The following is a 20,604-nucleotide window of genomic DNA, read 5'->3' as shown; positions in this document are numbered from 1 at the left end:
TATTATTTCTAGTATACTGGATAATGTAGCAGCAAAATTAACAGTAATTCCAGTCTTCAAGTCTTCAGTAGAAAAGCTGTTTTAATTTTATTTTTTAATCTTGTATCTGGACTTTAAAGGATTCAGATCTCTTCTTTTTTTTGTTCAGTTTAGTTGTAAGATATCAGTCCACTTCATTCACACAGTTATTTTTTGGAACCCATTCAACTGAAATATAATTTTTAAACAAATAATTGTAATATATAGTAATATATCTCAATCGTGCACCTTTAACTTTTAAACCCTCACGCTTCTATTTTGACATTCTGAACTCTCCAGGAAGTCCTGTAAGTGTGTCTGTTTGTAGGCAAGTTCACAGTAGTTTTATTCGCTTCTTATTCAAATTCTGTTAAAAATTCACCTCCGGTGCCGTCCTAAATGCATATTATAAGTGAACCGAACTTTTGAGCATCTACATCTGAGATGTTGTTCCTGAGTAGTGCTCAAATGTTGCGCACCTACGTGAAGGATAAAAATATCCTCGAATGTGTGTGTAAACGGAGCAGCGCTATTCACTAATGCGCTGCATACTATATATTTATTTATTAAACAGCTTTTTGTGATTCACAGAGCTTGTGCACATCTTCAAGTGGCTTTGAATTAAATGCACGAGTCATATGAACTAATTTAATTTTGTTTTATGGTTCTTTTATGTCATTGTTTTGAGTTTGACAGTATCAAACATGACTAACACACAGTATCGGATTTGGATCGGCTCATTGGACCGATACCCGATCTGTCTAAAAGCTTCAGTATCAGAGCCGATACCGATCCAAGTTTGTCAGAATGTTTTGTCTATGCGTAACAGTATATAATCCATTTCTATTTTGTGCCAATTTCCCTATAAGTGACTTTTAACATATTGAACACATGGGATATGAACGCTGTTGTTCGCTGTTTTTATTATATTAAATTAGTTTTTTTACCTAAATTAAATTCAGAACTTGGATGGAAATGAGAGTATTGTGAATACAAAACCAGTATATCCTTGCAAAATAACCCTTCCAATTAAAAAAGTGGAGTAGGGTGGGCCAACAGCTGATAGAACAGCTGAAATTATCCAGCCCCAAATCATCTTTACCAGTTGAACTCATGGCACCCAAGAGCATGCTCAGACCCCTGCTAATGTGTCTTTTATATTTCTTTATGGCCTTAAATTTTTCATCCTAACATGTGATGTGCAGTAAGCATTGTTCGGACTCTGAGTTTGAGTGACTGTTGGTTGGAGGCGAATTTCTGATTGGAACTTTCATCCTTACACATGACTAGAGAGAACAGTTTCAGCCCTGGCCTAACAGATCTTGTCATGACAAGTTAATTCTCATGTTAGCTAACTTGAGTTTATATTTCCTTGTTTGTGAAATGCAGTTAACACACAAATGGCCTGTTCAGTACAGCTAGTTTGCAGTCAACTTGACACCTGCATGCAAAATTTGGCCGCTTTACTGTGTTTGTCTTACAGTTGCTGACTTACAGTGAGGATTACATTGGCTCAAAATGGCTCTTATATTAGTGACCAGCTGCCGGTCTCATGGCTCTGAGAAAATTGCAACTAATGTTTGTGAAGAAGTGGGTCTGTCTTTGTTGAGAAACTAGAAGTGTCATGTTTTCATTTTGACATTTTTATTTAAGAACTTTCTATAAAGAGGTGTTTGTTAGACACAATGCGTGGCAGAGTTAATTATGGTTGCACTTTGCCACATTATGGAGAACCTTATAGGACCTGGAGCAAATGTAAGTTTTAGTTTTTGGCTTTTTCTGTTTTATTTTAAAGGACAGTTAAGGGTGGCAAAAAACTGAAGGAGAGAGGGGTCAATTTGGAACTGGACATGACCCAAGCGAGACTTGAACCTGGGTCCCCTTGAGCCTATGGTTCTTACATGTCATGACTCATGAGCACTACCCCTTTTCTGAAATAGTAATGCATTCCCACACAATACACTGCATTACCTTGCAATATGCTTTGCGTTCCCTCTCAAATGTTTGCATTAAAACACTGTGTGCGAGTTCCCTCACACTGATGTTTTTGTTTCCATGCAAAAGTTTGCGTTCCCTCACTTTAGTTTCACTGTCAGATGCATCTGTCTGCAGAATAAAGGGGAGAGAGAAGTCAGGTGCATGTAACCGTGGCCCCCAACAACGTTCAGGCTTTACCTTAAGGAAAGCCTGTCGGCACGACTCTGTCCACTGCACCGAATTGGGAGCCTCCTTTTTTAGTAAGGACTGGTTACATCAGAATAGCTAGGCACAAACCTGCGGTAGTAGCAAACCAGCCCCAAATACTGCCTTACCTCCTTTTTGGTCTTGTGTGTCAGGCAAGCTGCAATCACTGCAATTTTATTAGCCTGTGGATGCATCTGCCCATGACCCAAGTGGAACCCCAGATTTCCTCACAAACGTTTTTGTTCCCTCGCAATAGTTGGTGTTTCTTTTGAAATGGTTTGAGTCCCCTCACAAAAAGCTTTTATGTTTCCTCCCAAAAAGGTATGCGTTCTCTCGCAATAGTTTGCATTCCATTGCAATAAGCGTCAAATTTGGACACCGCATTATCTTTCTGGTAGTCAACACCGAACCGGACCAAGCCGTCGCTCTTCGGTACCAGAACTACAGGGCTGGCCCAATCGCTGTGCGACTCTTGTATTACGACCATTTCAAGGATTGCCTCTGATACTTCCTGAATTCAATCAATCTTTTTTTGTGTTCAGGAAGAAGATATGGGTGGCTACGACACACTACCCCTGTGTCTTTTGTTTAAGTTTTCATTAAACTATTATTTTGATGGTTCAGCCCGCCAACCGTGTTACAATCACAAAATGGTATGCGTTCCCTTGCAATAGTTTGCGTTCCCTCACAAAAAGTTTCGCTTTCCCTCGCGATACGGTTTGCTTTCCTTATGAAAATTAACCATGATTTTACCACAGTAGCCATAGCTGAACCATGATATGTGTTAAAAGCAGTTATCCGATATTCAGCTCTTGTTTATAAAATTGTCACTCTTGCACGGTTTCCTTTTATTATTTGCAAGTAATCGTGGGACATGGTATATCAAAACAAACATTAAAATATAATTATAAATATATTTACTTTATACTTTGTCTCAAAGAACTTGCAACAATTGGGTTGTCATCATTTATTTGAATTTCAAAATTGTGTATAGACTTAATTAGACACATTTTTGAAGTATAAATCTTTAATATGTTTACATACCATAAAACCTTCTGCCGTTTTTGTAATAATAGGATCAAATAGGCAGATTGAATTTATATCAAGCTTTATTGGGAAGATAAACTAAGTGTACATTGCCAATGCATTATTTTATACTATGCATACAGATACAAAACCAATTTGAATCTGATGAAGTTTAAATCTCAAAACTATTATTTTCTCTGGCTGTCTCTGTCAAGAACACGCTGGGTCTCTCTTGTGTGATTTCACTTTTGACAGTGGTTCAGGTGAGTGAGCGTTGTCATGCGAAGAGATTACATTTTCCAGCTCTAAAATTAGATTTTTGTCATTGGACCCACCTTACTTGGACTCTCAACTGCATGTAAAATAGTTCCACTAAACTGAACTTTCCCTGTGGCTCCAACTGTTCTTTTCATGAGTCGCCTCATAGACGGGCCTTTGAGTGTCTGTAAACCTTCCGGCACTGAAAACAACACAGCCTTTCAGTGCACCACAAATTTACTAAGACATTTGTCTTTGTGTTATTTCAGATTTTTTTCTGATTTGTGCTCTTTAGATCACAGGGAGCCCAAACTTTGTGTGTTTTGATTTGCCTTGTACAATGAGGGGTCTGTGATCAGCCATTAGTGAGGAGGAGTAGAGGGTACGATTGAAGAAGTCCTTTATTCAACACTTTTTCTGCTTAATGAGTAGAAAAGCATCATCTTTTGTTTGGGCGAGCATAATGGATGTATCAGAGCCGATACATCCAGATAGGGGCTGATCTTTCAGTACTTTTCTCTGAACTCTGTAAATTTTGAAAAGTAAACTTGCTTGTGTTGTAGGCCTACTTAAAGGAAATATGTGTAAAAGACTTTTATAAATATGGTCCGGTCAAGCTCTGGCACTTAAACATAATTAATGATAATTTTATTATTTACATAATTGCAAAAAAACAAAAAAGAAACAGGATGGAAATAAAAAGCTGAAGTTAGTGCTGAAAAAAAAGGACTTGTTAAATATTTCTTAATAAATTACCTTTTTTCATGTTAGAAGTCAGTGGATAGTATAATGGCAATGTTTTCTCTGAAGTAGAGAAACGGTTTAAAATCCACCCCATGTTCTCTTAATGTTTCACATTTTACTGTCCAAATATGAAAATGAACAGTGCATTTGAGTAACTCTCTAAACCGCACCATGGACCGCACTGAGTGCAGCTCATGAAGAGCACATCAATACAGGTACATCTTAAAATACAACAAAATAGGCTTGAGATATTTCACTGTGTAATGAAACTAGAATATATGAGATGTAATGTCGATGATTGCGGCTTACAGCTCATGGAAATTGGATTTTGGAAATTGGATTTTTGATTTCCATGAGCTGTAAGCCATAATCATCAAGATTACAACAAAAAAGGCTTGAAATATTTCACTTTATGCACCTGTATAACTGCTTCTGAAGCGGACTTGCAATGCTCTGATTCACACACTGTCTGCAGAGGTTCACGACAAACACGTTATAGCACTCATCTGTGACAGTTCCACTGTTTAACTTATGAAATGTGAACACAACAATCATAATGGGAATGTGCAAGCTCATTCAGATCGAATAGTCAGGAGTCATAATTTTAGAAAATTCTCAACATGTGAAATACAACAAGCACATTACAACTAGTGTTTTTAGCCATCTCACGTCACTGAGAATTATTTCTATATCTGTACACTGTGCTAGATTGTATTTGGGCTTGTTTTAATCGCAATGCTGTTCTGTAAGTAACCATATGCTATTTCCAACAATTTGTGTTTCAAATCAATCAAATAATTGTATTGTCACACAACCATATACACAAGTGCAACAGTAGGTGAAAGTCTTGTGTGCAGTTCCCAGCAACATAGCAGTCATGACAGTGACGAGACATATACCAATTACAGTAAACAACATACTTACACAACACAATTTACATATCAAATGTGCACATACTTACACAATAATTATATACAATGTACAATAAACAATACACACAATATAGAATGCACATAAAATAAAAAGTATATAAAAAAAATATATACAGTAGTTAAATTGTGAAGAGAAGTGTGAGATTATAGATTAATAAATTGCAGTGCTGATTGTTGATCGTGAGAGATCAAGTGTTCAAAAGTCTGATTGTTTGGGGGAAGAAGCTGTCATGTAGTCGGCTGGTGCGGGTCCTGATGCTGCGATACCGCCTGCCTGATGGTAGCAGTGAGAGCAGCCCATGACTCGGGTGGCTGGAGTCTCTGATGATCCTCCTAGCTTTTTTCACACACCGCCAGTTATATATGTCCTGGAGGGAGGGAAGCTCACCTCTGATGTGTCTGGCTGTTCACACCACCCTTTGCAGGGTTTTGGAGTTTAGGATAGTGCTGTTGCTGTACCAGGCGGTGATGCAGCCAGTCAGGATGCTCTCTACAGTGCTGGTGTAGAACCGTGTGAGGATGTGGTGGTTCATTCCAAACTTCCTCAGCCGTCTCAGGAAGATGAGGCGCTGGTGAGCCTTCTTCATAATGGCCTCAGTGTGGACGGACCATGTGAGTTCCTCAGTGATGTGGACACAGAGGAACTTGAAGCTGTTGACTCTCTCCACCAGTGGTCAATTGATGGTGATGGGGCTGTGATCTCTGTCTTTCCTCCTGAAGTCCACTACAAGCTCCTTGGTCTTACTGACGTTGAGGTAGAGGTTGTGCTCCTGACACCAGCATGTCAGAGTGTGTTTCAATGTTTCATCATTGTGAGTGATCAGACCTACCACCATTGTATCGTCAGCAAACTTAATGATGGCATTGGAGTTATGTGTTTCCACACAGACATGTGTGTACAGGGAATACAGGAGTGGGCTGAGAACACAGCCCTGCGGGGCTCCAGTGTTGAGGGTCAGTGATGAGATGTTGCTGCCCATTCTAACCACCTGACGTCTGCCTGACAGGAAGTCCAGGATCCAGCTGCACAGCAAGCTGTTTAAGCCCAGAGCCCGGAGTTTCACATCAAGCTTGGAGGGCACTACGGTGTTGAATGCTGAGCTGTAGTCTACAAACAGCATTCTCACATATGTGTTCCTTTTTTCCATGTGGGAGAGAGCAGTGTGTAGTGTAGATGCAATGTAGATTCAAAAACAAGTGATTTTTGATTGCTTTGGTACAGGCACAATGCTGGACTTTTTGAAGCATGTGGGGACTACAGACAGGGAGAGGGAAAGGTTGAAAATATCCGTAAAAACACCAGCCAGTTGGTTCGTGCACGCTCTGAGACGGCCCGGAATGCCGTCTGGACCCGCGGCTTTACGGATGTTCACCCGTCGGAAGGATCGGGTTACATCCACAACAGAGACTGAACCAACCTCTGAAACGTTGGCCACATGTGCTCTCTCATATTTAATAAACGAGAATAATTACCCCAAGTAACATGCATACATGCATTTTGGCTAGCCCATAGGGACTTGGTCCCTAATAATCACAATTTTTTCATTTGTCATAATCGTGCAGATATACCTGGGTATCAAGAAATTGACAGTACGTGACAAATTCCCATGACAAACACTGGTTTCCATTTTCTTCTATATAATTAAAGATCAGAGAATTTTCAAACATGTTATTAACCTGGATTGGGGGATCAGTGTCAGAAAATTTAGAGGGCAGAAACACCCTTTATTTTTTTTTTTATATATATATATATTTATAGAGGCAGCTTTGTTCTGTTTGTCTATTTAGATTAAGAGGGCAGCTGGTCCCACAAGTATGTTCTGAAGCCCAGTGCCATTTAGAGCTCAGATTAAACCCCCATCCGTATTTACGCACACTTCGAACAACATGTCAAGCTTGTGTTGTGTATGCTTGTGCAAGAGTCTGTTCTTTGTACCATTATAAAGATTTGGTGGTGGGGACTGCATTTTTTTTTAATGTTACATGGTTAAGTGCCCAATACTATTATGTCCTGAAGAATTTCTTTCATATGTCAGCAAAGTGTACATTATAACATTATAACCTATTTGAATCATAACCGAATTAAATTGTATCTTAAATGAATTTAATTAAAGAGCATGTGAATTGGAATCAAATCAAACCAGGATATCTGTACCAATGCCCAGTCATAATGTGCACAATCCATTGACAAGACTGTCAGTAGATTTCGGATCTGACCCTAGGTAGAATGACCACGGATGATTCTGTTAATCAGCTCTCAAAATACCCAAATATGTCATCAATAAAATGGGGCTATTACCTTATCTCCATCTGCCATATATTTCCATATATTTGTCTCACTCATGGGCTGTCTCTGTCACAGTAGTTTGCCATTTTTTAGATGGCGGGCAGGGGAATGTCTGCTACAGAAGAGAAAAGTGGCGGTGAAGGCCAGCAACTGAAGTATTTTTTTTAACAAATACATCCTTTTGGCACAATGCAATATTACTGGATCATGTTTTCTGCACATACTATGGGGTAGATGGTATGAAATTGCACTACACCGCTCTTATATTGTAGTCTGGATCACTGGATATTGTTTCTCAAATCTTTTCTGTAAATGATAAATGCTTGCAAACATGTTGTCATAGCTGTGCGCTTGCATACATGAAGAGGTGCTTCCTTCCATGTGTTTTCAGCTCTTCATGCTGCAAAGCTGAAAACTGAAATTACCCCTAGCTGAGGTTTGCTCATTGTTTTCAGAAAAGACAGGAACATGTAATGCAGCCAGTCTTAAACATCCTTTTTGTGACCTATTCAACATCCTGTTCTTCCTAATTTATAGCCTCAAAGTGATATTCTCACCACAAATTATAAAAATGTGAGGAAGTATAACCTTTACTTCATGAACAATAAACGTTATCAATGCGTATATATTGTGGCCCCAAAAGTGTTTAGACACAAGTCAAAAGGAAGTTCGTTAAGTTTTAAAATATAAAACAATTGGCATTCAAATTTCAGTGGGTCTTGCGTGTATTGTTAGCGCAACTAATTTGAATGTGTTAAAGTGATTTGAGAATGAGGCAGGGGCGTGCTCCACACTTTGAAAACCTCTAGCTTAATACAGTGACATTCAGAAATGTTAAAGTGTGACTTGAGTCCAAATACTTTTATGGACCACTGTATGCTGCGGAAGTGGTTGCCTTCAGGCCATGAGTTCTGATTATCTCCAGGGGTGTCGGACTGGGGATAATGCTGTAAGCCGGGGTCAATGCCAACTTTCCAGGTTGTGTATATACAGCACACAATGGTACAGGTTCGGGAAACATTGGCACCAGGGCGACGTGTTAATGGCGGGTTTTAGGGCAACGCTGTGGGGCTATTTGCCCCATGGTGGGAACGCAAATCGATTTTGGTCTCGTGGCTCAAGGTCCGAGGCTATTGGCCCATGCTGGCCAGTTGATAGCCCTGGCTTGAAAAAAAGCAGCTCATGATATTATCATGAAAACATTATATATAGTAATAAAATGCTATTGATAAGAATAAATAGTTGCAATTCTCAGTTATCCATACGTAAAAATGGGGAAATCCTCTGTAATCTACCTTCCCGTAATCTAGTCCTCCCGACCACTCCCTTCCCCCACCCTAAAACAAAAACTAAAGTGGTCTGGTTTTCCAGTCCGGTTTTGTATCAAAAAGTTCAGCTTGTAATGTGCATTCATTGTTCTGTTAATGTATCTACAGAAAGCCGAAATCAGACGATCTAAAGAGAATGGAGCAGAGAAAGAGCGAGATGTAGCAGATCATTTACAATATTTTAAAGAAGAAAAGTTAATGTAGCTACTTGACTAAATATTTGTTAGATATCCATGTAAACAGGCTTAAAAATTAACACTCATCATGCACCAATTGCAAACGAAAAATGCCTTTTGGTGAATAAACGAATCAGAAATACCAACCAGTTGGCCAGTAACATTATTAACAACTTAATATGCTTTACATTGAACTGTAACAATAATCTGACCCTTGCTAAATAAAGTGAAGTGTATGATCCAAATCATACTGTTTGTTAAAGAGAACTTCCTGGACTTGCGCATCTTCAAGCAGCCTTTACCTCCGTGGAAAATCTGCCATTAGGCGTTTTCTATGATGTCTAAAGTTTTTTTTTTTTTTTTTTTTTCCCCTCTTCAGAGCGTGAGGAATATTCCTCATATTAAGCCACTAAAAGAATATGTGAGAAAATAAATAATGACAAGGTGCAGTTACACCTGTGTTTTTTGTCACTGATATACAAAACAAAAAAAAGTTAAATAATTCCAGTCATAGGGACATAAATACATTTGGCTAATATATTTATAATAAATTAATTATAAATATCAGAATTAGTTGTAATATTGTAAGTACATTTTGGAACCTTGTGTTTAAGTGATCGTTCACTTAAACACAACTAATTTCAGCAGAAGAAATTCATACACATTTGGGATGGCATAAGGGTGAGTAAATTATGAGAGAATTTTCATTTATGAGTGAACTATCCCTTTAATGTCAGTTAGCAACTTGCTAAGACTACCTGAGAGCAGTAATGTCATGGGTAAGATTGAACAACCTGGCACTCCTCATTTCAGACATCTTATGGTGATTTGGAAAACAAAAGAACCCGTAAATGTATACATGTATAATTTATTAAGGGGCCCTAAACTATTTCTTTGCCTGGGTTCCAACATTTGTTGCTATGACCCTGATTGTCTCACTGGATAAACCAGTGATGGGCCAAATTTAACTCCAGTTGCTACACTGTCCTGTGTGCCATAATCCAATTAATGGATCAGAGTTTCCCAGTGACAATCAATTTGGCAACATTCTCTGTACTTCCCTTTTCAAACTATCTGTAGCACATATTATTTACTAATTATATTTTTGCATTTGTGCCATTATTATTGGGAGACTAAGAGCCTGTCCAGGGGCCCCTGTTTGTAACTTTGTTCCTTTTCAGTTTTGACCCCTTTTTAGGTTTATTAATTTTTAGGATGACCACACTGATCTTCTCTATTCACAGGTCAGAAGACACTGCAGCACATTGGAGATGTACTCGAGACCCAGGTGATAGTGAACCCATCTCATGCTTTAGTTTGTTCAGAGGTGAGTCTCCAAGTGCTCTCTTAATTTGCAGCACACTGAAGAAGATCAAGATATATAAATACTTGAGCACTCTTTGGATGGGATTAGGTTTTTAAAAGACGCTCTTGTTATTCTTAACATGGGATGTCTGATTTCATGTACTGATTTGGAAGAGATTGTGATCTGTATTTATTTCTAAGGTGGGAGTGCCAATTGTGTGGATGTGGGCGTTACGAAAGATCATCTGATATGGATGCGCAATGCATTGACCTAAGACTTGTGTCTTTATGTATACTTATAATTATATCTTACATCATAAAAGTATATATATAACATTTTTGTATATAATTCAGAGGTGGAATTAAGGTGAGGGTCAAACATGATGCTGCTACTTACAGTGGCTCTGTTGTTTATTTTGAATGGAATATCAGCAGTACTTGAACTGCCAACTGTGCAATTTTACCTAGAAAGATACATTTGTTTTTACCTTGATAACAAGGTTTTGTTAAAAAATAAGGAAAAGGAAAACTAATTCCGTCTGGAAAGGACTTCAGAGAGTATTTCTAATTTTCATCCTTAACTGAAGGCAGATTTATATTTGATTTTATAATGCAAAAAACTGTTATGATATACTGTACATTTATCCATCCACACTGTTAAATATGGGTCTCATATCCTTTAAACAATTTACACATGTATACCCTATCCCAGAACTGTTCATTATCCTTTGTAGTTCTTTCCTAACAAATGTATGAAGAGTATTAGACTGGTATATTATTTTTGTAGTACTTTTTCATGCTTCCCTTTATTTCCATAGATTTGTCGTCTCATATCTGATACGTCTCTTCATAAGCTGCTAATTCTCGCTGGACAGTGTGTTGAAGAGACAGGTGACCTTGTGTTACAAACAGGGTCTTTTTCACTGAATGACTTCATACACATATTTGCAGATGAAGAGGTCAGTCCATTATTTGTCTTATTTTATTTCTGCTGAATTTGTTTGCCCTTTTCAATACTAAAAAATACATTAATGTTTGTTACATGCTCCGAAGATTTAATATTATCATAAATTATTTTTTCCCTGAAATAGATTGGAGATCTTCTGAGCTCTGCAGACCCTACTAAAAAAGCTAAGATAACTCTGAGCTGCTCCAAAACTGGGATGTGGAAAAATTCTCAGTTAGAAAAGCATAATTTGCAAGAGTTTATCGAAATTAAAACCAACCCTTTGTTAGTTCTGCCAGAGATGGAGGGCCTTCAAGAGTTCACGGAGTATCTTTCAGAGTCTCTCGAACCTCAGTCACCATTCAATATGCTTGTGCCGCCCAGTACAGTGGGCTTCCTGAAACTGTCCCATCCCTGCTGCTATGTGTTTCCTGGAGGTAGAGGTGACAGTGCCTTCTTTGCTGTTAATGGTTTCAATGTCTTAGTCAATGGGGGGTCGGATTCACGTTCCTGTTTCTGGAAACTGGTGAGACATCTAGACCGAGTTGACTCCGTATTGCTCACCCATGTTGGTGTGGATAATCTACCTGGTATAAACAGCCTACTTCACAGAAAAGTGGCTGAACTGGAAGAGGAGTTGTCCGCTGGATCTCAGATCAATGACGATTGGCAGAAGAATCTGATATCTCCAGAAATAGGAGTTGTATTCCTCAACGCTTCAGAAAGACTCAAAACATTTCAGAGTGACCCCAGGGTCCTTCGAAGTTGTGATCAGGTTGCACTAACATTACAGCATTTAGAAAGGTTGTCGATTTCTCCAGAACAGCTCAGTCGCTCAACTGGCCCAGCTATTGAGCCAGCTATTCTCTTCCAGAAGATGGGAGTAGGTCGACTAGAGCTTTATGTACTCAATCCAGTCAAAGGAAGCAAAGAACTAGAGGCTTTCTTGAAAACCTGGCCTAGTGTGAAAAGCTCAGAAATCCCTCTAACCTGCATGGTTTCCATATGTGCTCTGTTGGTATGGCATCCATCTAATCCTCGAGAAAAGATCATTCGCGTTCTGTTTCCTGGGTGCACACCTGAATCCAAGATCTTTGAAGGGTTGGAGAAGCTAAAACATCTAGACTTCCTCAAGCACCCTGTGGTTAGTTTAGTGGACCTTGAGGCATCAAAATTGGGTAAACAGCCAAAGCATGCGGAGAGCAAAGAAAGTCTTAAGAGTATTTCCAAAGAACCTAGACCTGTTAGTGCCTCGTTCAAAGACAAGGTAAGCAAAGTAGATTTGAAAAAGCAAGACACTAAAACGAAGACCAAGCTCACTAATGATACTGTTCCAAAAGAAGGGAAAGAGGTTGAGGAAAAAGCAAAGCCAAAAGATGATGACAAACAAAGACCTCCTAAGCCTGAAAAGCAAGTCACAAGGAAAGAACCTGCTAAAGATGAGAAGGAAGTTAAGAAAAAAGAGGACAGGCCATCAACTAGTGTTTTAAAGAAAGAAGAGAATGTTGAAAAAAAGAAAGAACCCTTGAAAAAGGATCTTGGTACCAAGCCCAAGAAAGATATTAAACCTGAATTAAAAAGGGAGATTAAGAAAGAAGTCAAACCAGAAGACAAAAAAACAACTAAAACTCTTGGGAAGGATGTTAAGAAAGCCACTGGAAATTTGCTAGGCAATGCAGAGTCTAGAAAGTCAATGGGGAAGAATGGTTCACTAAAGAAAGATTTGATAGTCCCTAAAAAGGATGCTTTTATTAAAGGGAAGCCAAAGTCAAACAAAAAAGAGCCTGACAATGTGAAATCCTCACATGAAGGAGTTGCAGATCGGTTAAAGACATCTACACCTGATGATATTACTGCAGAATTGGAAAAGTTGAGGATTGAGAATGAGCCAATGCAGGATATTGAAGGCAACCATTTGAATTCAAGAACTGAAGGTGATTCGCAGGTGAATGGCTCTAAGATAGGGATTGACGAAAGTCCAGAGAAGTTTCGGAGTATGGATGGGCTTTCTGGTTCAAATAATGCTGTTGGAACTCCCTCGCCTCTTACAAAGACTCCAAAGAGTGAGAAAAGTCTCAATTTTGATCTCTCGCCAACAGATCTTGATGAATGCCTAAAAGAGGATATCTGTGCTAGCTCTGATGAAAAAACTCTGGAGTTGGTTTCTCCTACAGACTCTGGAAAGAACGGTGCAGGACATACCCCTTTTACTCTTTCCCCTGATCATGCTGCTCAGATCTCTGGTGACGATGGTGGTGTAAGTATCAGGATGTCTGATCTCAGTGTGGACAATCAGATGGGATCCCACAAGACCTCTATGGGAGGTTGCTCTAAAATCAATTTGGAAAACAGCTCCATATCCTCACAAGACAGACAATCAAGCTTACTCTCATCAATGTCTCTTAAAGATACTTTGCCTGATGCCTCTCCAAGTATTACATCCTTTCCTGCGGAAGTTGGCTCTCCACACTCCACTGAAGTAGATGATTCCTTTTCGGTTTCCTTTGAACAAGTGCCTGTTTGTCACTCACCAAAAGAGGAGATGGGTAATGTGGCATTCGCTAATGGACATTTATCAGACCATGACTCAATGAATATGTCGCTACCCTTAAAAACAACACACAATAGTCATCACACATATGATGGATCAGAGAACAATATCTTTGGACCACAGATCGATATGTTTCCACATGATGTTGATCTGTGCCTGGTTTCACCTTGTGAGTTCAAGCATCATAAATCTCCAGATAACCAACATGGACAGTCTCCTGGGATGGCAGACCCAAGTCCTGACCTTTCTCAGGAGCCAGTTAGACTACCCCACCAATGCAATAATAGTGATCATCAGTCATTGGAAGGTCAAGAGACCCCAACCTCCTCTGTTAGTGCCTCTCTGATCTCTGTTTCTGATTCTGATGTCCCACCAGCAACTGTAGAGTGTCCTTCCATTAGCGAGGACTTAGAATCGGATGAGGACATTGGTGAGATGTTTCCACCACACCATCCTCATGACCATCCCAGCAATCATTCATTCCACCGTGACTCCCACCAAGACTCTGCAGACCCTCCACCTGCTCCAATGAAGGATTTACCTCCACTGCCACCTCAGCCTGGTGCCTGCATGGCCGATCCAGAGGCTGATGGTCAAAGCAGATCTTCCAAAAATTTAACTGCAAAGGCCAAGAAAACAGCAACTGCATCAATGAAGATGGCATCTACAAATATCATAACAGTGAGCGGGAAGACAAAGGCTGCTCTTCAAGTATCCGCCAGTGGAACCATTCGTGCAACAACTAGTTTGGACTCCAGGTCTGCGTCCCGCAGTGCCATCAGTGGATCTAGACCAGCACCTTTAAAGTTCACTTCCAGTGAGTCCTTGTGTGTTCTTCCAGAAATGTGTGAAAAGAGTGAATCAATACAGTGCCTTTAGAAAGTGATTAATTTATCATTTCTTTGTTGCCAAGCCAAATTAAAGCTATTTTTATTGCATCAATTATTTGACTAAAAACTATTGTTTTCAAACAACTTTCCTGATTTCTCCTCCTGCCTGCCGTAAAACAAAGTCACACCCAGATAGCCATGCCATTGGTTGAGTCAATCTTGTTGTGTGTGGGGAGTTAGGCAGCTCTAGCAAACATTGCAATATTTTTTAGCACCACAGAGACACAGGCCAAAGTAACATTTTCTGTATGCTGATACGTCTTGTGCTCCGAGTATTTTATACAAATTTCATTTGTATATTGAACAATACATTTTTAGTTTCAGAACTAAAATATCACTTGTAATGTGTATAATTGTACCTGGAGTAAAATGTGAGAATTGGTATTGAAGTGCTCCAGTGTGCTCCGACATGGTGGTACTTATCCACGGTGTGACTAGAGTTTGCGTCCAACTTGGGTGTTTTTCCAATCTTACCCACTTTTCTCTCCGTTGTTTTTTTTTCTGTGCAGGTTCTGCTATATCAAGTTCAGTATCCGTCTATTTGGACCTGGCATATTTGCCCTCTGGTGCAGCAGCTCCCACTGTCGATGTGGAGTTTTTCCGGCGCCTGCGCTCATCCTGCTATATAATTAGTGGAGATGAGCCACACAATGAAAACGTCATGAGATCTATTCTAGACTCTCTTTTAGAGGGGAAAGCATCCTGGCCAGATGTGCAGGTTAGTGTTGTGAGGTGGTGCAGTTCTTCAATCTGCCCTAACAGAGCTTTCTGAAAAATATCTAGGAATCTCTACCATGAGATTTTGCTACTTTTTAACATGCTCCAGTCTAGGGCTGCACAATGAACTGAAATAAAATCGAAACCGCAATATGACCTTGTGCGATTATTAAATTGCAAAGGGCTGCTATTCAATTAAATAAATGTATATTATTTGAGCTGCTCTGTTCAGTCTATATTAAGTTAGAGCATAGATACAGTGTTTTCAGAGCAGTTCTGTGCTCCACAACTCCCGCTCATGCTTGGAGTAACAGAAGTGCTCTGAGTTCGGTTCCGTTTGCTTACGTGCGCTAAATGTTTTATTTACACTAAACTGGCGCATACTGCGTGAAACGCTTTTTATTATCTGTGGTAGCAGCATCTCAGTCTCCACAAGGCAAAGATATAATAATAATGCGGAATACAAGATGAGTATAATTCAAACATCTTTATTAAATGATTGCTGAGCAAACAGCATTAACAGTTACACCTGTAGAGTCCAGAAACATGCGCTCTTCATTCTCCTGTCATTTGTTTACCTCACGAGAGAGCGTGTTGCACTTATTACACTCCCCCTGGAAACAAGTGAAAGCGGAACTAATATTACCAACATCCAACAAAATGAAAAGGAAGGAACATACATATAATAAATCTATATCAAATATTTAGTTACTATAATTTAATGTTTTTCTAAATTAAATATAATAAAATATAATTAAATGAAATGGTGAAAACATTATGATCATAATCGCAGTTCAAATTGCAATTGCAGTATTTTAAAAACATAATCGCAATATGACTTTTTGTCCAAAACGTGCAGCCCTACTCCAGTCTCAGCAGAGCTTGGCAGTCACTCTTAAGATTGACTGTTTACACACTTTGATCACTTAATCAGTTATTTAACAGCGATTTACCCTGAACTCACAGGTGACCCTGATCCCCACCTTTGATTCGCTGACTATGCATGACTGGTACCAGGAGACCCATGAGCGCCATAAAGATCTGGGAATCACAGTACTGGGCAGCAACAGCACTGTGGCCATGCAGGACGAGACCTTCCCAGCATGTAAAGTGGAGTTTTAAACTCACCCCTGCCTTTCACTAGAGCACATCTGTTGACCTGCGAAACAATTTGCTACATGTTTTCTCTCAATTTCTTCACTGTGAGAGGGGTTATATTGAGAAGCAGGATGAAGAATTTCTATTTATCAGTGGTTTGGAACACAGAAGACTTGAATGCTAACTAACTAGAGTGGAAGTCACAATGTTTGAATTTTTGGTGAACTATTCCTAATGAATTACTGATAAAAAAGTTCATTCACTCTCTTGTCTTCCCAAACTTGTATGACTGCGACCAGTACATTCTTCAAAGTTTGGAACGATATGAGGGTAAATAATAGGGGTGAACTATTCCTTCAATATCCTTATGTGCTGCTTCTTAAAAGGATAAGGATTTTGTGTGAAGTGGTTAGATAATATTGCCATGTATTTTTACTTGTATTCAAATTTCAAGTAATTTTACATTTGCCTGTGTTATTGTAGTATCATTTGTTGCATCTTGTAGATGTTCAGACATGTTGGCCAAGTTTCATCTGAACAATTTACCATTTCTTGTGTTTCTACATTATTACTTGCATATACATTTTCCCCTTTTTTTATGTTCTTTGGAAAGAATGATCGAGTTGGACATCCATGTTAACACTCAGTGGCTTTGTAAATTTCTTATATATATCACAGCGTGAATTATTATTTTAAACATTTTGTCTTGTCACAGTGGTTTAACAGAAAGATCAACCATCTAAATTAATATTGATCCAAGATCAGTACAGAAATTATAAATGTAACACTTTTATATTAGCTAAATTGATCATTGTTTGCAGGTAATTTCTGACTTTTTGTAACAGTGTATCTGGAATTAAAAGGATATTTTCATTGGGTAAGCAGGACCAACAATTATCATTTTTTTCTGTTAAATTAGGGAAATGAAATGTATGGATTTTACAACCAAATTGAACCATCTTCTTCACCAAAGAATGAACAGGAATACAGGCTAGACAAACATGTCTGTGTTTGCTTGTTCAGTAATGTATAATTATAGTTAAGGCACATTTATTTGGAAATGAAATCATTGATTTGAGACAAACTGAAAATCATGAGGAATTGCTCTATTTCAGAGCAGCAAATGCAATCGGACACTATGTAGGAAGAAATAAAGATTGTTTTTGAAAATATACTGTATGTTGTGAAAGCCAGGTAACTTTCTAATTCTGCATTTATTAAGACTGCAAAATAGGGTTATTAGGCATAGACAGACTTTTAACACTTTGTATTTTTCCATTTATTTGGCTCCTGTTGTTAAAAATATGTAATAAATGCACAAAGATGAATACCTTATTGTTCGACCGTCAATCGACAAACACTAAAGCAGCAGACACTTGATTTGAGCTTTTTGTTGATCACCTGTTATCTTATTTTATTTTATGTTTTCAGTGTGTACATTATTATAGAAATTGCTGCCATGCACTCCAAAAAATACAATGTTTTTTGTGGTTGGCAGGTGAAGCCATGCTCAGCGAAATATTTTCTTTTTTGTGTGGACCTTTATGAAACGGAACAAATAATTACTTATTCAAAAGTTGCACTTTTTCAAGTCTGAGCCCAGAACATTTTCCGTGGTACAAGTATGTTTTAGAAGCATTGTTTTTGTTTTGTTTACATGTATTTTTGTTTTTCATTATAAGAAGAAATCAGCCAAAAAAGAAAATGACAAATATCTTAGCATGCTTGTGTTAAATGTCACTAACATGCTTAAATGTGTCAGTACTGAATTCTGAACATTTTGCGTATTTTCTTGTCAAATAAAGTTGATAAATTAAGGATAAACACAGTTTGGTCTTTATTTCTTCTTCTTGTGCTATAGTGGCTTATAGGTGGGATAAAGGGTGGAAGTCCTTTGGAAAACCAGACATTTTGAAGTCTGATGTAAAGTCTATAATTGAGTTTTGCTCAGATTTAAGGTCCTTTTCTGAAAATGTAATTCTCTACTTCAAAACATAATGGATTGTTAATTAGTGTAATAATAAAAATGAGCTCCTTTAAAATGTTTTCTCTTAATTTGTCCTTCGCTTCAAACTGAAACAGTATCAGTAAGTGACATTGCAGTAAAGTTTCTTATTATACAAGTTATTTTGGTGCTTGAATCTGATTGGTCGAGATTGGTTGGGGTGTTCCAAGAAGACTGTTATTTAGTAACTGTTCATTTTGCTTTCAATCACTGATTCATTCAGTTTCTGGAGATTGCATGTACCATATACTGTCATGGTTTTTGGACATGTGCCATGTTACTATTATTTAATGTAAATTAGATAACCATTTAAATACCATGATATATGTTATGGTAATAATTTGATATTTACAGTACCACGGTACTAAAGTTATAATAACCATGGTACTGCCACAGTAGAGGGCCATGCATACAAAGACCAAAAACTACAAGCATTTTATGAAAGTCAAAATGACTCTTTCTTCTTTTTTTACAAATTGTATTTTTACTTCATACAATTTGAGTAAGATTCTTTGATTTTGTTCACATATGGTATCTGAAAACACACAAAATGTGGACCATTTTCTTTATATTTTATTGGTTATATTTCATTTTGTTTCACTTATTGTGTTTCTGGCCATCAGAAATGAATGAATTAGACTACAGAATACAGAAATATTAAGTGTTTAGGAGCATCCCAATTCTTTAGATGAGCTCATAGGTGGATGTGTGTTCACACACACACACACACATTTTTTTGCATTGTCTTTCAATGTCCACTGTAAGGTCAATGTAAGCTCAGTTCAATAAACCATTCTATCAAGAAATAATAATTAAAAAAAACATTTTCAAATATGAAGTACAAAACCTTTCGTAATTACTAAAAAAGAAGTTGACAAAAAGATCTAATGCGATATCTATGGATAATATTATGCAATATGATAGATTTATTAGCAATCTTAGTGGGCTTCATTTAATTAAATGAATGAAAATGTACTTGATTTATGTCAGAATCCTTCTACTAATGGACCCTACAATCTTCGCGTAATTAAGCAATATCACACTTGCAATCATGCTATACGGCTCTACATCAGCACTGCTGTGATTCGAGTGCCGTAGGTAATTACAGCAGTGCTGATGTAGAGCCGTATAGCATGATTGCAAGTGTGATATTGCTTATATACAACAGTTCAATGATCAAGTAAATGTAAAAAAAATTAGGTAAAACTGAGTACGGTCATAAAAACGCATTTGTGCATGGAACTACTTACGCAATGGATCAGAATCTGCCGTAGCTGTTTCAAAACAAATGATGCGTCCAAGCCTCCGTTAGTAATTCAAAAATGTCACTTCAGAAATATTATCATGGCTTGTGCTGTTTCTACCAAGTTATTGGATAAACAAGGATGTGTGTGAGTGAGAGAGACCTGTACCCTATCGCCAACTCACTGTACCCCCACACCCCCGCCATGGGCCTCGCCACCCATATCCTGCCCCCCTGCACCTGCATCCTGGACCCCACCACCCACGGCCTGGACCTCCACACCCTGCTTTCTACCATCATCAGCAACACCCTGCGCCACAGGAACATTTCTCCTGGCACCACAACCACAGAAGACCCAGAGCAGCTCCAGCGAGGAACAGCGGCCCAGTCCACATCCACACCTCCACTGGCCCGAGCAACAGGAGCAGCTGAGTTATGCTGCAGCCCTGAAAGGACCGAGCCACATCAACCTAGTAGAGATTAAGGACCTTCTCAAACTTGTATGCATCTCTTTTACTCATGACTACTGTTTCAGACGTGTGCATATAATATATTTTAAAAATGTAGAGAAAAGAAAAAAGGTATAAATTGGTTTAACATTGATACTATGTATACATGTGTAGACTTGGATTTGTAATGCTCTAGAGTATTATTAAGATTAACAATTCTACAAACTTGTTGACAAAATGAGTTCATTAAGGATTACAATGTGGAACATTCAAGGTATTAATTCATCCAGTTTTGGTAACAAACCCCAAAACGTTGATATGTTTTTCTTAAAATCTAACATGGACATTATCAGTTCTGCACCAAGTTTCCTGTAGTATGATTAAGTCACTCTTTGTCCCTCAGGATACTGTGAAACATCTCTGTCCTCTAGAAAGCACGAAAGAATC

At 38.4% G+C, this 20,604-nt stretch overlaps 1 protein-coding gene across 1 annotated transcript in view; it reads left to right on the top strand.

Annotated features, from left to right (window-relative positions):
* The window catches only part of map1sa (microtubule-associated protein 1Sa), a 31,915-nt gene extending 13,641 nt beyond the window's left edge, over positions 1 to 18,274 (top strand). Inside the window, exons 3-7 of the mRNA XM_052124542.1 lie at positions 10,198 to 10,280; positions 11,077 to 11,217; positions 11,350 to 14,572; positions 15,155 to 15,363; positions 16,329 to 18,274. Of these exons, the coding sequence (XP_051980502.1) occupies positions 10,198 to 10,280; positions 11,077 to 11,217; positions 11,350 to 14,572; positions 15,155 to 15,363; positions 16,329 to 16,484 (3,812 nt within the window). The 3' untranslated portion in view covers positions 16,485 to 18,274. The remainder of the gene's footprint in view (positions 1 to 10,197; positions 10,281 to 11,076; positions 11,218 to 11,349; positions 14,573 to 15,154; positions 15,364 to 16,328) is intronic.
* The last annotated feature ends 2,330 nt before the right edge of the window (positions 18,275 to 20,604 follow it).

The sequence above is a fragment of the Xyrauchen texanus genome, chromosome 50, assembly GCF_025860055.1.
Source record: "Xyrauchen texanus isolate HMW12.3.18 chromosome 50, RBS_HiC_50CHRs, whole genome shotgun sequence".
In the NCBI taxonomy this organism is placed as follows: Eukaryota; Metazoa; Chordata; class Actinopteri; order Cypriniformes; family Catostomidae; genus Xyrauchen; species Xyrauchen texanus.
The sequence above is the reverse complement of the archived record's forward strand: the minus strand, read 5'-3'. Positions and strand labels throughout refer to the sequence as shown.